This window comes from Erithacus rubecula (genome assembly GCF_903797595.1).
Source record: "Erithacus rubecula genome assembly, chromosome: 18".
Lineage (NCBI taxonomy): Eukaryota > Metazoa > Chordata > Aves > Passeriformes > Muscicapidae > Erithacus > Erithacus rubecula.
The window spans coordinates 9,535,309-9,555,124 of NC_136670.1; the positions used below are offsets into that span (position 1 = coordinate 9,535,309).

The 19,816-nt window shown below is 39.9% G+C and overlaps 1 protein-coding gene across 2 annotated transcripts in view; it reads left to right on the plus strand.

Annotated features, from left to right (window-relative positions):
• Positions 1-19,507, plus strand: part of DIDO1 (death inducer-obliterator 1) — a 51,368-nt gene extending 31,861 nt beyond the window's left edge. For both annotated transcript variants that reach the window (XM_079322060.1, XM_079322059.1), the window contains 10 exons: positions 2,594-3,041; positions 3,867-4,026; positions 4,441-4,557; positions 4,752-4,856; positions 5,311-5,446; positions 5,586-6,132; positions 6,952-7,105; positions 8,085-8,174; positions 8,811-9,006; positions 14,458-19,507. In XM_079322060.1, coding sequence (XP_079178186.1) covers positions 2,594-3,041; positions 3,867-4,026; positions 4,441-4,557; positions 4,752-4,856; positions 5,311-5,446; positions 5,586-6,132; positions 6,952-7,105; positions 8,085-8,174; positions 8,811-9,006; positions 14,458-17,798 — 5,294 coding nt within the window. In that variant the 3' untranslated portion in view covers positions 17,799-19,507. The remainder of the gene's footprint in view (positions 1-2,593; positions 3,042-3,866; positions 4,027-4,440; positions 4,558-4,751; positions 4,857-5,310; positions 5,447-5,585; positions 6,133-6,951; positions 7,106-8,084; positions 8,175-8,810; positions 9,007-14,457) is intronic.
• Positions 19,508-19,816: the final 309 nt, after the last annotated feature.

Here is a 19,816-nt window from a genome sequence, read left to right on the forward strand (position 1 = left end):
TATAAAATAGCATTGTAGCTTGAAGCTGTCAGGAGTGCATGATACTTGGGAGCTATTTCCATGTTTTCCATTGGCTAAAGAAGCATAAAATTGCACACCTTTAGAATAGTCATGTTGTCAGCTGACAGGTTAAAGGATGCTTTATGTGTCCTTAAACCTTACAGACTGCTGACCTTCAGCCCCAGTAATGTCAATCTAGCTTGTACTAGTAGCTTTTATTTTTTTATTTATTAGTTTTATGAATCTATATTCTTACTGTGGTATAGCTGTTTATAACAGAAAGGTGTTTGGTGTGGTTATAGTTCTTATATGTACACAACATCTGATGGACACAAAACATCTTGGTTCTGCTATTTTTAATTCTATCAATGTAGTTTTTGTTAACTACTTTGAACTAATCATTAAACAGATTATTGGTTAGAGGATTAAGAATAAATTTACAATCATACTTGTGCTGTAACCACAAAGAACTGAATGTTTTGGTACTGAGGACTGAATTTTGCATTCACCACACTGCAAGCCAAGCTGTTCTGCCCTGCCCTGGCAGGTCAGAGTGTGCTGCTGCCCTGTCTGCCTGAAAAGATACCATTCTGTGCAGAAGATCAAATACACCAGGAGAAGGAATGGGAGTAATTCCTGCAGTGTTATCAGTGCACATGTTGTGGGTATTTGCCACCTCTCAATTCAAGACTGACCTAGAAATAGGTTGGCTGGTTACCTCTGGGGTTCTGGGGACCCTGCTTGACCAAATCAGCCATATCAGCAATAGTTCCTTAGCCCCTTTCTGCCTGCTGGGATTGCCAGAGTCCTCTTGACAACTGCAATAGTGTTAGGGGAGACAGGGAGAGACACTGCCTTCCATGGAAGGTGTGCCTTGCTCAGGCAGACAGGAATTAAGGCCAGTCTAAGGAAAACTTTATGAGTTATGTGAGGGTAATAATTGCATTTCATTTATAGAAAACCATCACAGCCTATGATTTATTGGGCTTTGACAGAGGGTTTTATTTTACACTTCAATTAGTTAAATCTGGCAGAAAAAAATCCTCAGTTGTAAAATACTTATAGGAGAAAATTGGGGACAAAGATACTGTGTCTGTTCTGGGTTCTTGTGTTCCAGCAGAAGTTGAGCATACACCCTTGCACTTCATCTTAGAGAAGGTCAATTGCTGTGCTGTTCCTTGGCTCACCTCCCACCAGTGTCCGTGGAGGCTGCCAGCACCGAGGGCCAGTTACAGGGAGGGGGGTGAGGAGGGGCATTGCTGCAAGTGCATGCTGCTGCCCAGGCAAGTGCTGATCTCCACCAGGCATGCAGGAGCCTGCAGGATCATTTCTTAACTAAATAAGGGAGTGCCATTTTTCCCTTAAGAATTCCAAATCTTCTGCAGTTTGAGGGATGATGAGATTGGGAATTTATGCTGATGTGTGGGGTGTTTTAAACTATATGTCCCCAGGAGGGTGTGGTTCCTATCAAATCTATCTCAGGACAGTTTAGACCTTTTCCAGTGATTTCTGTTCTCATCAGAGCAGACCTGGAAGGTGAAGAGGGACAAGCTGGTCCTTGGTAGAGTTACTGGAATTCTTGGATGTTGGCCAGGAAGTGTCCTGCACATTGCACTTAAGGTGTGTGGGCTGCTGCATTACAAACCTTCAAGGTTTGAAACAACACTACTGTAGTTGTTTTTTGGTAGTTTCCCTCAGAACCCATCTTAATTTGAGCTCTCAGGATCTGTGTGCTAGTGTTTGCCCACTGTAACTTCGATGTCTTGGAAATAATGTGCTGTTGGAGGGGGATATGTGAGTTTTGTGAGTTTGCTTTTTTTTGTGGATTGACTTGTTCCTGTCAGTGCTAAAAGATGGTACAGATGAAATGCAATTTAAAAACATATTTGCTTTTTAAGTCCTGTGCAAGTGTATCTTTTACAGGTGTGAAAACCAGAGCTTTTACTTTGACTTGATAAATTTTCTTGTATGTGACATGTATTAGTTATTGTAACATTAGAATTTTAAATGGAAAACTGAGTATTATGAATGAAAAAGTTTGAGATTGGCAAGGATTAGATGACTACAGCTTGAGCAGCACTGTTAATGTTGAAATAGTCTTTAAATCTATACTTTAGCTAGGAACTGAAAAGGTTTATTCAGTAATACTCAACTTAGGGTAATGTTAGTATGATTTCAAATTTGTGGACTTTGTTGTGAGGTAAACCTCCATAATGAACTGGTTCTGTAAAGTGCTATGAGACTTCTTCTGTTTAAATGTAGAGTGTGGATTGTATTGCATTATTTTTACTTTTTTATATGTGTAAGAGTTTGGGTTGATTTTGAAGCTTAACCATGAAATCCCACTCAGGAATCTTTGAAGGTGGTGCCTTTTCCCTCCCCATTTTTCTTATGCACAAAATTTTCAAGAAACAAGTCAATTACAGCATGATTTTTAAAATCACTTTTAACAAGGCAAGTGGTAGCAAATACTTGCCTGACAGTTATTCACTGGAGATGGTATTTCACAGACTTTTCTTTATAGATTGGAATTTGATCTTCATGAATACAAAGTTATAAAGTTAAGCCTTTATTTTCCTCTTTGTTTTAACAGCTCAAAGGGAAGAGAAAAGGAACGAAGATCGAGCAGAGTCCACATCAGCACCAAAGAAGGCTGTGGTAACTGTCATGGAGAAACAGTCCTCTTCTCTCACCAAAAATCTGCCTTCAAAGAAGTCCCCATCCTACTCCAACACATCAGTAACTAAACCACCACTGAAAGCTGCTGGAAGTTTCAAAGGTGTCATTCCCAAGAAACCTTGGCCATCGTCAGGCAGCGTTCCTTCCAAACAGTCACCTCTCTCTCACGGCTCATCAGTTGCCAAGAAAGCAGCTCCGTCTTCCAGTTTGAGTGGAGGACTCAAAAAGCCTTCACTGTCTTCCATGCCAGCTGCAGCTGGAAGTAGTCAAGCAAAAACCTCAGCCAATCCTGCCCAGTCACAGCCCAACTCTCAGATTCGACAGAATATTCGCCGGTCACTGAAAGAAATTTTATGGAAGAGGTGGGAATTGAAAACACTTTTATATAGAAAGCTACACCTAGAAGTAGTGTGCAGAATCTAGTTTGTCCTGATGAGCAATTTTGGGGGGTTGAATTTGTGAAGCAAATTACTACAAGTGCAGTCAGCATCTCAGGTTTATATTTGAAATAAAAATTCCAGATAGAAAATAAATGTGCATGTGATAAAGCCTTTATAAAAAGAAAAGTCTAGAGATGGCAGTCTTGGAGATGTAGAGCTGTAGGGAACATAGTACAGGAAATACCATAGTGAAAGGTTAAAGCTCACTGAAGGAAATACTTCCTGTCCCAACATGAACATCAACAGCAAGAAATTCTTGTCAACAGGCAACTATCACTTAGTACAGGAGAAAAATAACAAATACACTAAAAAATGCAGATTTCCCTACAATAATTATTAAAGATAATGCCAACCATAAAGACTTGTCATAGAGCACTACCCTCTGGTATTGTCTCTGAAAAGGAAATCCTGGTCACAGTGGGGAATCAAGGACCAAAACTCAAGAGCTTGGGCTCCCTGTGTCACTCCTGGCAGAGAAACTCCTGGTGGCAGTGCCTCGAGCAGGAGTAAAGGCTGGCTTGGTCTCCCAAAGCCATGTCATCCATGGCCATCTGCAGGCATAATTAAAGTCTGCCTGAGTTCAGGGTCCTGAGATAGACTTTGGCTTTGAAGTTTCATTTAAAGGAGTGTTAAGCCCTTCCTGGGTGAGGAGCAGCTGAGGTCAGCTCTGGAAAATTTATTTTTTGTGCCTGTACCTGACCATTCATCCCTGATCTAACCACACATTCCTGTTCTTGTTTGCAACAGAGTCAATGACAGTGATGACCTGGTCATGACAGAGAGTGAAGTAGGGAAAGTGGCACTCAACATTGAGAAGGAGATGTTTAATTTGTTCCAGGTGACAGACAACAGATACAAGAGCAAATACCGTAGCATCATGTTCAATCTCAAGGACCCCAAAAACCAGGTTTGGAATTTTCTTACACAGTAAACTTGTATAGAAATCTGCTTTTGGGCTTGAATGGTATGTCAGACTCTACCCTCAGCATCAGGAGTTTCAAAATAGAGACTTGTGAATTAAATGATAAAATGTTATTATAACATTCAAGCAATATTAACAATATTTTTATCTAAATAGGAGTTCAAAGCCTACTTTAGTTGGTGATTGGTATTTATGCAGTTTGAGATTTGATGTGATGTATTTATACTTGGGGTTTATTTAATCTTTGGTTTCTGGTTGCTGCACCCTTCCAAGTGTGTTTATAAGTAGGTGATATTTTCAATAGACAATTAAGAAACTGGAGCAGGTTTTGCACTGTTAATGTTGTCAGTTACCTGAGCAGGTTCCCTTCAGCCCAGCAAAAGTCTCTTCTGTTTTCAGGGACTTTTCCATCGTGTCCTACGTGAGGAAATCTCCCTGTCAAAACTGGTGAGAATGAAGCCAGAAGAACTTTTGTCTAAAGAACTGTCTGTGTGGAAAGAGAAACCAGCTAAAGCAGTAAGTGTACTTAGGGTACAAATTAAGAGCAAGTTTGCCAACCTTTACCGCCCATTATATGTTAATGCACCTAACAAAATAATAGTAACACTCAGTTTCAATACACTTTTTCCCTACAACATACCAAATGATGGCAAAGTACAGAGTAAAATAAATATATGGAGCTTTTGCCAACACTGTTTGGTTTCTTTCAGATGGAGTCAAGAAGCAAACCTCACGAAATCAAGAAAACGGCTGTAAAACGGGAGCATGTCCCTGCTGTCAATATGGAGGATTCTCCACCAGTGTCTGACTCTGATGTGAGTACTGGGGCTGTTCCTTCAGCAGGAGGATGTGGAGGGGGAGAAATGGCAGTTAGGGCTTCAGATTTGCCATTGGAAGTGCAGATTGTTTCACTGAGCTGTGGGGATATCATTGCCCACTGGGTGTGCTGTGAGGATTCCTCAACTGTGAAGGGCTGCAACAGCCACTGATAGGTGTATTTTGCAGGCATTTCAAAAGTGCTGTATGTTTTTCAGCCCCTAAAGTCAATTTACAGAAAAATACTTTCTTTCTAAATGTGAGCTCTACTTAAAAGCACTGTGGCTTGAAATGAGGGCACATATCATGTGGTAACTCCATCTAACGTGATATGCTTTAAGCAAAGAGTTTTATGTATTCCTTTAAAGAACTGAATTAACAGTTTTCAAAGTACTTTTTTATTGTTGAAGTTAATGGTCAGCTGTAATATTTTTTGTGTCTATTCACTTTTAGGAGCAGCAGGAGTCAACCCGAACTGCACCCAATATGAACAGTGCTCCTTCACTAGATGTTTTTAGCAGCATGTTGAAGGACACAACAAGTCAGCATCGAGCCCATCTTTTTGACCTGAACTGTAAAATCTGTACAGGTATTTATTGACAATGCTGATCTTGGGCAAAGTAAAATCACTGTTATTTAAAAGTATTTCTTGCTTCTTTGTGTTTTTGAAATCGCTTCTCCAGACTACTGTTAAATACTAATCAAAAGCACTTCATATAAATCTGTAGGTCAGATTTCAGCATCAGAAGATGAGATACCAGCTAAGAAGATGAAGACAGGGGCTTCTGCTAAGAAGGTGGAATCGAAATCAAAGCCAGAAGTGCAGGCCAAGTGTGAAAGTCCTGCAGCAGCCCCAGCAGCAGAGCCCGACAAGGAGCCCGTCACTGATGATGCAATGGAAATTGATGTTGAACCGGCAGCAGAAACTGTTTCCCAGCCAACCACAGAAACACCTTACATTCCTACAAGCCAGAGCCAGAACAGCACAGACTCTGCTGTACCTGAAGAGGTCTCTGCTCCCCCAGCCTCCTGTGCTGGCCCTGTTGTCACAACTGTAACGGTTTCTGGCAGAGACCCCAGGACAGCCATGAGCAGCTCCTCCGGGACTGTGACACCGGCCCTGCGCCCTGCGCCCGCAGCTGACAAAGTCTCCACAGGGGAAACCAAACAGGAAACTTCCAAACCAGTTATGACTGTCCCCAAATCAATATTAACCAAACCCTCTTCCTCACCAGATCCCAGATACCTGGCGGTTCATCAGTCACCCAACATCAAGTGCGTATCCTCAGCAGCTGCCACCTCCCTCCTGTGGTTCTATGCAGATTCCCATGTGTCCCATATCCTGTTCCCTTTCCCTCAACCAAAAGGCTTGTTGAGGTTTAAAGTTCAGGGAGCCTGATTCATATTTTTAAAATGCCATCTCTCCTCATTTGTTTTCTCTAGCTTGGTAAAGTTTTCAGAGCATCAGTGTGTGTTGACAACAAAGATTCTAGAGTGTTCCAACAGAGAAATAAAAATTTGAAGGTATCATGCAGACTTAGAAGTCTGAATATACATTAATATCTAGAAAGACAGTGCAAGGGAGAGATTGCTAGAGGCATTTCCAGATTTTCATCCAGTGTTAAGATACTGTTGCATGTAAATACAAATTAAAATCAACCAATTGGTCAGCTTGAAAGGAAGTACATTTCTTTCACATTCTGAGTATATACAATAGTAAAAATAAATACTGCTGAGTATATCCTTTTGCAGTTGCACTTAAAATAGGTTTATTCATAGTAAGTTCTTTTACTTCAGAATCTCTTTCAGAAGGATACTGTTTACTTAATTAGTGAAAGTCTGTAATTGGTTTTATAAAAGTCATACCTTTTGGCATGTCTTTGCCTGCCTGCAGCTACAAGTTTATTTTCTGTTACTTCTTGCTTTTTTAACTAATACCAAGTGAATGGAAAACATTAAGAAAGCATCTAGTAAAATTTTTGTCACATATTCAAAAGAAAGTATTGAGTCAATAGGAGGAGGGAACAAAATTTAAAATAAGGGTCCCATTCTCATTGGTATTCTGTAACCTTCCTGTTTGGATTTGTTTTGCAGTGCTTCAGAGCCTCGCTCACCTCAGGACAGCGACACTTCTCTCTTTCTCTCTCGTCTCAACACCATTTGGAAAGGATTTATTAACATGCAAAGTGTGGCCAAATTTGTCACTAAAGCATATCCAGTCTCCGGGTGCTTTGATTACCTTAGTGAGGTGTGTGTGTGTTTGGAATGGGTCTGTGCTGCAGTTCCTGGTGCTAGAAAGGCTGGGGGCACTGTGTGCTCATGGAGCTACATTAGAACTCTAGCAGTGGTAAATGACATCTTTGTAGTAATGGGAAAATTAGCTCAAGGAAAAAACCTCAACCTTTTAAAAACTTCTCACAAATCTGTGAAGAAAGTTTTTCAACGTGTTTATTCATGTGTTAGGAATAATGGCTTTACCTCAGCTTCCTTGTTTAGGAGCCAGTGTTTTAAAGTGTGTGCCTTGCTCTGTTCTCAAACTAGATGGGCCACTGATGTGATCTGTTGGAAGAATTTGTTCAGCTGTTTATGAAAAGTATCATCCTTGATACTAATTTTCAAGTAAAACCAGTTGGATGGTACCATTCTGAGAGCAGTGTACATTCAAATAATGAGACAGTAGAAAGGTGGTTTTTTTCTCTTTTTTTCACTCAGGGGCATTTTAAGTGACTTAGGAATTTTCAAACACAAATGTATGGTTTAGGACTTAATAGGGTTGCTTGTTCTTCTGAGTATTGCTTTTGCTGAAATGAGTTTCACTGTGCTCATGACTGGAAATTCACCAGAATTCAAGTGACTTGGGGTCACTGCAAATGTGGAGGAGAGCTGTGTTTCAGATAGCAGCTTCCCTATAAAAGCCAATAAACATGGATATTATAATTTCCCTATAAATACCAGGAATGGGCATACAGAACTATCTGATGTGTTGCTGTTCTCCATGTTTGGGGTGTGTTTCATCTGTTCCATGTATCCTGTTGCCTTTGGGTCACATGTCATAATTAAACACCTCCAAATTTAGGAGCAGCCTGGCTGAATTTAAAAACATATGTACAAAAGTGTTGTAAAATGTAACTATCCACTGGGCTACTGGGATGGGGCAACCTGCACTGCTGTTTTTTAGGTTTTGTTTTTGGTTTTTCTCACACTACCATGTAATGCTTCTTGTTTAGGATTTACCTGACACAATTCATATTGGTGGGAGGATCTCACCGAAGACAGTCTGGGATTATGTTGGCAAACTCAAATCTTCGCTTTCTAAGGTACTCACTTAAAATCCTTTATAAAACCCAGGAGAAATAGACAGCAATGTAAAATGACAACTTCTTATAATACAGAGTAGTAAGCAGCAAATACTGACATGGATCACACATGAAAAACTACCTAAACCACTTCTTTGAAATTTTTGATTTATTTTAGTAATATGTTTATTGGGCTGTAAATCTTGATCTCTCTGTCCTGCACAGTAGATAAATCTTTATGCTATTTACTAACTGAAATATTGAAGATTGAAACTCAAATTTTAAAGAAAAGGAACTTAACATTTAAAGTATTTAATATATTTTAGTATTAAAACCACTTCAGAGTTGAAAAAATTATAGGTATTATAGAGAAAAATATAAAACTAAGAATTTTCCATTTCTTTTCCATTTGAGCATCAAGCTGTTCAGTTTGATGTAAGAAACACAAGTAATTTGTGTTTCTGAAAATGAGGAATCTAATTCTATTTCAATGTTGCAAATTGAACAGCAGTAGTCTCTTAAATTTAGAGTGTTGCCCTCAGGGCATAGTTGGAGTGATAAATGTGCAGTTTATTTTTCCTCTGGAATTTGCCCTTTACCGTTTCATTTGCTGTTACGTTGCAGTTTGAATTTTTCCAATTTGCTTTTCTATTCCAGGAATTGTGTTTGATTCGTTTCCATCCTGCAACAGAAGAAGAAGAAGTTGCCTATATCTCTCTCTACTCCTATTTTAGCAGTCGTGGTCGTTTTGGTGTTGTAGCTAATAACAACAGACATGTCAAGGATCTCTACCTGATCCCCCTGAGTTCTAAGGACCCAATTCCTTCCAAACTCTTGCCCTTTGAGGGACCAGGTAAGCACAAAACAGGGGAGGTTCAATGCTAGGTAAAATCACCAGGCAATAGGCAATCTGAGACAAGTTGTTGAATATTTAATGTAATCATTAGTTAATTTTTTTTTAATATAAGACCAATTTTAAAGTACTTAATTAAGGAAAAACTGGAAATCAAACTCTGCTAAGATAAAATTGTCCAAACTTTAGTCTTTCCAACAAGATGCTCGTATGTCTTAGGAGAATGAGTTTACATATAAAATCAAGGATGTGGAACAGCCACTATATTTAAAAAAACCCAAACAAAACCACAAAAAATTCCCTCCCTATTATCAGCAACTCCTAAATTCACAAACCCTAGACCCTTATGAGCCATTCACCATCACTTAATTGAAGCAGGAGAAACATCCCACAGAGGAGTCAAGAAGTCAGAGTGAAGACAAAGGTAAAACATCTCTGCTGCTTCCACTGCATTGTCTGTGCAGAGTTAATCTGTATATGCAGTGTGGGGCACAAGGTGTTTGAAATGTTCTGTTCTGCTTGGATCAAGTCAAATCACTGAGTTCAGACAATCAGCCCTTTGGGGAGAAAGGGACCCATTCCTTAGGGTTAGAATCTTCTATCTTTAGATAAAATCACCTGTAATAGCCTTTGGTTGAACATGGTGACAGAAGAACTGAGAATGAAGTCACAACACCTTTCTACAAAATCTGGAGTCGTCTTCATCTAAGGATAAGGAGATGCATATGCTTAGTTTCCAAAGAAGGATGTGGGTTTTCTAGCAAATAGCAGGTTGAGAGGCTGAAGAGCTGCAGGTGGCTGTGAAGGCAGAACTCCATTGTCGTGGCCAGGCTGGCACTAACGGTAGGTATGGAACAAGGAGCTTACCTTTCTGGGAGGCTGGCTGAGCTCTGCCCCTCAGATACAAGTGCAGCACAAAACTCAATAAAGCATTCTCATGCAGGAGCAACAGTTACTGGGATAGGATTTTAATCCCCAGATGAGATTTTTCTCCTACACTTCATGTCTCTTTTATCTGTCTTTGCACAGTGCACAGACTAGGTGTTTGTTTTTAGCAATAGCTAAAAAGGCAGGATTATTGCTATCTCAATTACTGTATAATTAGAATTGTTGATCTCAGCACTTCATAGTCTGTAATTTACTGAATTTTTGAAGCTAGGCAAAAACTTCATCCCATTTCCTAGCCAAGAAGTGAAAACATCAAATGCAGAATACCTTGGCACAGGGATGCAGACAAAGAACCTTAATTCATGGACTGGCTTTTCCAGGCAGAAGTAAAGAAATACCATCCTTTTTGGGCAGCAGCACAAGGATGGGATTGGCCATGGAATCTGCTATAAATGTCTGTTGAGGTGATAAACAATTCAGTTTACCTAATTGTTGCCTCTTGCATTTTTGTGGAAATACCAGCTTTCTGTTTTGCACCTCTTTTACTTCTCCATTATGGTTTTCATTTACCTTGGGTTTAAGGTTGGTCAATGTAGCCAAACTTCACTATTAGTAAGATGTATTTTTAATGTTTTTAATGTCAGACTGGTTTTGCTGAGTTTCAAGTGCAAAAGTATTTCAAAACTGGAAGGAGTTGCTCAGAACAAGTTCAGGTCTCATCTGCAGGTGTTCATGGAGGCAGATTTTGTAAGTCAGGTTTTCAAATTGACATAAATAATTGTAGGCCAGGTCGATTAAAGGTTAGCAGAAACAAGGCTCCAAGGGCAGGCAGGTAGTTCCAGGAGATGGAACAGTTTCACAGAAGATACACTAAAGAGCCAACACTTGCTGCAAACTCCTGTGGCAGCCTTTATCTCAGCTGTGCCAAGTTGTGTTGTGTTTTTAAAGCAGTGGAAAGAATCAGGTAAGCTGTTCCTCTTGTTTTGTGTATGTATGAAAACCACAGCATGTAATCCACTCTTTTTTAATGACATCTGATGGAATTTGCTATGTTTTCTTTCTTTCACAATCAATAAAAGTATTTTATGGAACGTGGTCATTGTCTCCTTAAATTCAATCGTGTGTCTTCCAGTGGAGTCTAGCAAGGCCTGGAGAAGTGTTGCCTTTAGTTGGTCTATCATATTTAGATAAATAAGAGCTGAGGGGGGAGGAGGGAGAGGGCAATCAAACCCTGCCACTCCAGAAATCCTAGTTAGAAGATACTCCAGCTGTATCAGCCAGATCCATCAGGCACATATGGATTAGGAATTTCTCCTGTTTTCTGATGGATTGGATTTGGAGCACAACTGAGGACTGCACTAGTACCTAGAAGATCTGCAGAAAACTTTGACGTGAGCGGCTTAAAGGAAAATGGAGGGTTATGCTGATTTATATTTAATTAACTCAGATATTTATTACCAGATTTTGTGTCATGGGCTCTACTGCACTGTCCTCTTGCAGTGGTTTACGGTATGTGAATTCATTTCTCTGTTTCACATACACTTTTGCCACTTCCAGTTGTAAAAGGTATAATCAGACTTAATTATAGAAGGTGATTTAGTGGTGATGGGGCTGTAACAACTGCCTTACTACATAGCTGAATTTTAATAGAACAGACATATATCAGCAAAGATTCCACAAATGCTGGTATGTCTTTTGGTAGTTTTTGGAAAGGACTGTGAATTTTCATAGAATATTAAGGCATGAAATCTCCTCATGCTGTTTGGAATGCTCTTAAAAAAACAAATGCACCAAAATTTTACCTGAACTGTGAATAGAGTTTGATGTGTTCAGCTGAGCAGATTAGGAAAAGCAGCAGCAGTAGAGGAATGTGGCATTACAAACCTGAGTTTCTGTGCCAGTCATTTCCACTCAGCAAAGGAACCTGAACGTGGAGCAGTGGCAGTGCTGGGAATGAGCTGGATCCTGAATTAAGGGGGCTCAAATGTGATGACAATTGTCTATTGCTCTCATATTTAATTGGGACAAATATTTAAATGGCATTGATAAGATAGAGATAAAATTTTATGTTGGTCTCTGTAGTTTAAAATTCACCACAGGTGTGCTTAGTCCAATCCCATGGGTCTGCCAGGGACAGGCAGAAGTTGTTGAACAGTGCAGGTCAACTTTTACCATCTGCTGCTGACAGGGTAACATGGGGCTGATACACACATAAATATGGTGAACTTGATCTAATGAAAAAATGTACTTAAGGCTAAGGAAAACAAATATAATTCAATACTAGTGTTTAGTGTATCCTGTTCTAATGGCTTTAGTTACAGGAAGTAACTCAATAAAACCAGACTGGGGATTTCAAATGCATAATAGAATAATAACTGTTATAAATAATTTAGCACTGAAAGCTACTAACTCTGGCAGCACTTCTAAAACGTGTGTTTGTGAAAGGCAGTCATTGAGCAGAGTAGTGGCAGACTGCAGTCAACATTTTGTTGTTCCTAAAATTAGGCACTTAACCTATTTATGGATATTGAGATAGAACAGGGCTGTGGCCTTTGAGAGCTGCTCTGGCCATGTGTCTTCTTTGAAGGAATTGTAGTATTTGATCTCCCTGAACTGAGTGCAGAAGTCAGCTTAGGCAAAATTTCTAATATTTGTGTAAAATTCCAGTATCAAAATGTAACATTTTAATGGATTTATTCTATGATGACTAAATTCTAAACACAGTAATTTATAACTGCTGCTATTAACTTGCTGCTGGAATTTTTTGCCTTAAAAGTGTAGAAAATTTTCCCCTTTTTTAATTAGTGACTTGATTGCTGTTTCTTGCAGGGTTTCAAACCTGATTTCTCAGTAATTGCTGTTTATTAGCTATCCTGCCTGATGGAATTTTGACACCTGTTTATTTCAGTTATTCAGTGTTTGAAATTCATTGTGACTAATTGCATAAATCACAAGTCTTTGCATGAAATTTGGTAACCAAAACATTTATCAACAGCAGAACAGCAAATGCCTACTGGCAGTTTCTGGGTGAGCTCCTGTTCGTGAGATGCTCTGCACTGGTCAACACCCACCAACTGGAGCTGTTATTCATTAACATAAATTTAGGAAACAGCTGATGTATTTTCCTCTCTAGATGGTAAATTTACGAGTCCCAGTAAAACATCTGAGTTGTTTCACCAGATTAAAGCATGTATTATGTGGTTTACTAATAGAGTGTATCTGCTGCTGTGGGGTTTGGGGGTTGTGTTGGTGTCAAAAGGGTTTTGATGCTAATAATGAGATTTTTTAAATTGTTGCTTAGTGATAAGTTGGTTTAATAAGAACAAGGAACATAAATATAAAAAATCTCCTACTTGTGGGAACTTGACTATAAGGGTCAACACAGATCAGAGCTCTCAAGTTGCCATTTATCCACAATGAATATTATCTTTTATTTTGCAATATTATCTTTTATTTCACAGATCATTTTATGTTTCTATATTACTGCTTCCTTGCTGGATAGAAATCATAACTAATGGCACATATGGGGAAGAACAGTGGCCCTTAAATGAGGGCCTTTTAAAGGCCATTTAGTCCAGAAGTTTCAAGATTTTCTGTATTTGCCACCACTGGATATTAAAGGATTTAGTCCCTGCCCTTCATTCTAGGCATGTTTATCTGCCAGTAGAACTGTGTGTGTAGGAGGAAAAAATACAATAGCAGGAGACAGGCCTAGAGACCTTTGCATTTTTCCTCTTCATCTGAAAATTTCTTATAATATCTGGATATACTTCTCCTTCAAGTCTGAAGCTCCTCACAAAGGAGCAGTTGTGCTCCTGGTGTTTTTTACTGACCCATCAAGACCTGATTCCTGCGCTGCGTCCGGCAGCTCCAAGGTCATCCCACCCCCAAACCAGGTGCAGGCCCAACCAAGCAACTTTTGGGACATCCCCACCTCCCCTGCTTCCCTCACACATAAAATTGTCTGGCTGGAAAAAACCACAGGAGCTGGGAGTAATTACCAGCTTTAACAGTGTGTTCCAAATGCTGTTTGATGTTTTTGCCATTATTGATGTTTGTTGAACGTGGAGACAGACAAAGTATTTATAGATTGGTGTTGAAGTGGACTTTTAGAACAGATGATATGATACATAGCAATGTTTAGGCCATGTTTTCTCACTTTTCACTATCTCTGTGTATATTTGAAAAGTAAAAGTAAATATTTGATTTTTCAAGAGAAGAGGTGGGGGTAGTTGAACAATAGAAACAATGTAAAGATGCAAAAATAACAGCTTGCTTGGGTTTGAACTTTCGCAGAACACTTTCACAATTATGTCTGCTACTGCAATTCTTTATTAAAAATATTGAGGAAGGAATTTAAAATTTTAAAGTTATGTATAAATATATATTAAAAGTAAGAAATACAAATGTATATGTTTATGGTCTAATGAAAATTGCTAATAGTTCTGATGGAATTTAGAAAACTGTTACCTTTATGTACCACTTTGTAAAATAATAGATTTCTACTGAAAGCATCATTAAAAATCAGATTTTTACATACACGATGTTTGTGTTCTCTTTCAGGTCTTGAGTCATCTCGGCCAAATTTAATCCTTGGGTTGGTTATCTGTCAGAAAGGGAAACGTCCTGCCACTGAGACAGAAAAAATGGAGGAGAAACGAAGCAGGATTCAAACACATGAGGAATCTGAAGCATCACTGTTCTCCAAAGGGCCTCCAGCTTCACAAGAGAAGAAAACTCCCAAATACACACTTTATTCAGGAGACTCCACTGTGAGTACCACACCACCTGGATCTCCTCCTCCACCTCCACCCCCACTCCCCATTCCAGACACCTCAGCAGTGACACCTTCAGTATTAAAAATACTGTCATCCATTAAAAGTGGCCCCACAACCACTGTGACCCCACCGATTTCAACCGCCGCCCCTGCAAGCAGCACTGCCACCCACCCGTCCTCAAAAACCGCCACGCCTCTCGAGCACATCCTGCAGACCCTCTTTGGGAAGAAGAAAACCTTTGAGCCTCTTGCCAAGGATGCTGCAACTGTTCAGTCTTCCAGTCAGGAGAGTCAAGCTGCAGCAGAGAGTGGGATGCCAGCGGTTCCTCTGCTGGATCCCATTGTGCAGCAGTTTGGGCAGATGTCCAAGGACAAAGCCATAGAAGAGGAGGAGGATGACAGACCTTATGATCCTGAGGAGGAATATGGTCCAGAGAAAGCCTTTGAAATGCAGACTGGTGAAAGTGACAAACACTACAGTGTGGAAAAGCCATCTACTACAACAGAACTAGAGGATGAGGCTTATGATCCAGAGGATGAAACTATCTTGGAAGAAGCAAAAGTTACTGTTGATGATTTACCCAACAAAATGTATACAGACAGTAAAAGTGGTTCTTCAGAAACATCTGCTTCATTTGTGTCTGATTTATCTGCATCCTCCTCCTTGGTAGAACAGCAAAAAATGTTGGAAGAATTAAACAAACAAATAGAAGAACAGAAAAGGCAGCTAGAGGAACAAGAAGAAGCTCTCAGACAACAAAGAGCAGCTGTTGGTGTTTCCATGGCTCACTTTTCAGTGTCTGATGCTTTAATGTCACCTCCACCAGCAAAAGCTTCCCTATTAAAGCCTGAATTATTCCATCAGGATCAGCAGGCTGCACAAAAAGTAGATTTACCTTCATCTATAAATCAGCAAGCACAAGTTTTAAACCAGGGCTGTGACCCAAGGCAGAACAGAGATCCTCGACAGGCTCGAAGGATGGCAACAGAGAATGACAGTTCTGATTCTCGAATAAAGCCACAGGTAGTACAGAATGAGATATCCACAAGAGAAGTTGCTCCAGCAAGTTTTCCAAATACTTTGCAGACTTCACTTGGTAAGGAAGAGAATGCTTTAATTTCCACTACTCAGCCTGGTTTTACTGCTGATAATTGGGTTTCAAGTGAACAGACATCTATGGTGCCCCAGAAAGAGACATCTAACAGCAAATTTGAACACACCATTCAAGTTACTTTGGAAAACTTGAGTCAAACAGCTTCTGGAGATCCTTCTGCTTCCAAACCTATACGTAAAGTGCTGCTTCCAACACCTCCGTCTTTTCAGCCTAATTTCTCCACATCAAATGACAGCCCATCTTTGCAAGATATGCATCAAGTGTCATGGCCAAATGAGTCAAAGGAAGCAATGGGAAGGGATTCCTTTTCAAATACGATGTTTCCTCAGCAGGAAAAGGCAGCTGGACACTTTGAACCAGAGATGGGTCTTCCATCAGTGCAATACGATGAACAAAGAAATCCTCAGTCTCATCAGTTTGTAGAACAAACTGAACCCACACCAGTTCAGAGTGAGGGTGGACCTCCCCCACAGCACTTTGAGGAAAACCGAGCGTTTTCTATGTCTGGGCAGAAAGGGGGACCTCCAATGATGCTCAATGCACCTGGAGGACCTCACGGACCTAATTTTAGAGGGCCGGCACCACAGTTCTCTGAAGAGCATGGTTTTCTAAACAATGATGGGCAAAGAGGACCTCAGTCTGGAAGATTTGGAGGTCAAAAGGGTCCCATTCCTCCCTTATTTTCTGGACAGCATGGACCACCTCATTTTGGTGATAATAGGGGCCCTGCCCCTTCTTATCACGGAGGTCCAAGAGGAATGTCACCATCTCATTTTGAAGATCATAGGGAACCTCACATGGAACAAATGGAATTCTCAGATTCCCAATATGATGAAATGATGGGGCCTCCGGGACAGTTTGAAGGACCAGATTCCTCTCAGTTTATGGGAAACAGAGGACCTTCACCTTTTCCTTTTGGAGGTCAAAGACGACCTCCACCCGGTCAGTTTAAAGGACAGAGAGGAGGGCCTCAGTTTGGAGGGCCAAGAGGTCCAGCCCCAGGTAATTTTGGGGGACCAAGAGGGCCTCACCCAAATCAATTTGAAGGGCAGAGAGGTCCAGCTTCAAATCATATGCCTGGTCCAAGGGGACTTTTGCCACAGCCATATGAAGAACGGAGAGGGAGCCCACCACCCAGATTTTCCAACCAGAGAGGTCCAGGACCACATCAGTTTGGAGGACCAAGAGGAGGCACACCTCCGATGTTTCCAGAAGAAGATGAACCTCCTCGATTTCATTACCAGGGTCAGTCTCCACAAGGTATGAAACCACCCCCAAGACCACTCCTGGATCTTCCAAGCCATCCACCATCTCACAGAAAAGAGATGTGGGAGGAAGGTGGACCATCTCTTTCCAATATGTCTGGACCAGGACCCGAGTCAGAAGGACAGTGGCCCTCTGACTTCCGAGAAGGCAAAAATCCTGACTACAGAGGCCAGACATTTGAAGGGAGACAGAGAGAGAGATATGAGGGAGGAAATAAAGATAAGGGTTTGGATCAGGCAGAGCTTCAACAAGCAGATAATCGCCAAGGTAGAGGCTTTGAGGAACGACGAAGGGATCGAGAACACGGCAGACCTTGGGAGAGAGACCGTGGCAGAAACTGGGGCAGAGACAGGGACTGGGAGAGACACAGAGACAAGGAATGGGATAAAAACAGAGATAGGAGCCAAAATAGAGACAAGGATTCAGAGCGGGGCAAGGACTGGGAAAGAAGCAGAGACCGAGACAGGACAAGAAACAGAGAGAGGGACTCGTACAGAAGACGTGACAGGGAGCGATCGAGAAGCAGAGACAGGGATCGCGACAGAGACAAGGACAGGGACCGCGACCGAAGCCGGGAAAAGGAACGGGATCGGGACAGAGACCGAGATCGCGACAGGGACAGAGGGAAAGATCGCAAGGACAGGAGCAAGAGTAAGGAAATTGGTAAAGAGACGAAGCCAGAAACACCGAAGGAAACGCAGAAACCAGGGGAAACTGAAGCTTCATCTTCCAGCAATCAGTCATAGAACTGTGACTGGTATTTCCCACAAATATACAAATACTTTTGCAACACAGCAAGGACTGCACATCTGTAAATACTGTACATATTGTCCTTTTAAAAAACTCTGTTGTAAACCTAGCCTTACCCGATGTACTGACAAATAAGCAATTTTTGAACAACTGTGAATGAAAATAATCAGATAGATGAAAAGCAAGAACATATTGGACTTTCACTTGCTGCATTTTGTGCATAATGTTTTTCTTATAAAAATTCACAATGTTACCTGTACTGAAATTTTGTTTTTTCTACTTGCATCTTTATCTTAAAGTTTCCATTTACAGTACAGAAATGGAAAAAGACTAAGAAGAGCATATTGCTTTTTAAGATTATAAAGTTATGTTTTCCAGTAACTTGAATTGTAATTTTATAGGAGAATTTAATCCAGACCTGAGGAGCCATACCTTTACATCTCATTTATGTGATATTTTGGTGTCAAAATTGTTCCTACAGCACACACTAAAAATGTTGGTGTCATGTTTCTTTTACAATGGAAGGATCATTTGTTTAAGAAAAGGTTGCAAAAGAACAGTGTTAATAATTACTTGTAACTGATGGAGGATTTGATAATGGAATGTTATAAGCTTAAAGTGCACTATCTTCCTTTTCTATACATGTATTTTGGGTCTGGAATCCACCTGTTAAGTGTACAGCAAAGAACCAAGTCATACTTAGTTATTTTCCATGAGGTTTTAAATATCCCATGTTTACAAACCTGTCATTAAAGAAAATACAAGAGTAGCACCTTTATAACCAGCAAAACTTACAAAAGCATCAGACATTTATTTCAAAAAGTGGTAAGCCAAAGGAAGGAAGAGCATTTGGTTAAATAGGCCACTAAATCTGTTACTTCGATGGAACTGATTTAGTGGAGCATTTTTTGGTTTTGTTTAGGTTTTGCAGAATTTTTCCACTGATTTAAGAAATGTCCCAATTTGATTGAACTTTTCATTACAGAAGTGCTCTTTCATTCTAAAAGGGCTCTTGAAAAAGAAATTATACAATTCTTTTGTTAAGCCCTACTTAGGCTGGCAGTGTATATAAAACTCTCCACTGAAAAAGATACAGTTGCATTAAAGTTTGAATTATGGTGGTACATCATGTTGTGATTGAAGAAGGACATTTTTTCATGGTGAAATACATCACAGTGCTACTTCCCATGTAGTCCTCAAGCATGGAATTCTAAACTGTGAAATAAAACCCCACTAGTTTATTTGAATGTGTAAATTAACCTCTGGGTAAATATTTTGATATTTTGCTAAAATATATTTGGAAATGTAAAATTAGATTCTCGTAAACATTTTGCATCTTGAGGACTATATTACAGGTAGCATGTGTGTCACCACAGTCACACTGGTGCATCCTTGAGGTCCTTGTACATCCAGGATTTGCTGGCTGAAATGATCATCTGTGTCTTGAGGGAAAACAGTAACACACAAAGAAATCCTATTAGATGCAAACATCAGCTACGGTGTATGATTTTTTTTTTTCTTAATGAGATGTTTCTAATTTAAAGACATACATAAAAGTATGCAAAATGTGTGTTTGTTTAGGTTTAATTGATAGAAATTTCTGTAAATTGTATTTTATATGGCAAAATATATCACTGTACATTAAAATATGGGACTTCACAGGTTTTTGTTACTGTAAGTAGAATAAACACCTACAGAGAGCTGTTGTCCATTTCTTACATGTGTATGTATATATTATTTTCTACATTTTTCTATTTCTCAACAAACCACAAGAGACTGATGGCACATGGGTCTTGTTTCCTCATAGTTTAATGACAGATGTTTTGCAGGATGTCACAGCCAGACAGTGTTTGATTGCAGGCCCTCTAAAAATAGCAAAAATCTGTGCTAATGATTCTTTCCTCAGTTCTAAGTCATCTCCTAATTTATTTTGCAGGGGTTTTTAAAATTTGAATAAAAATGCTGGGAATTAGAAGATTTTTACATCAAAAAATCTGAAAAAAAAAGTATTAAT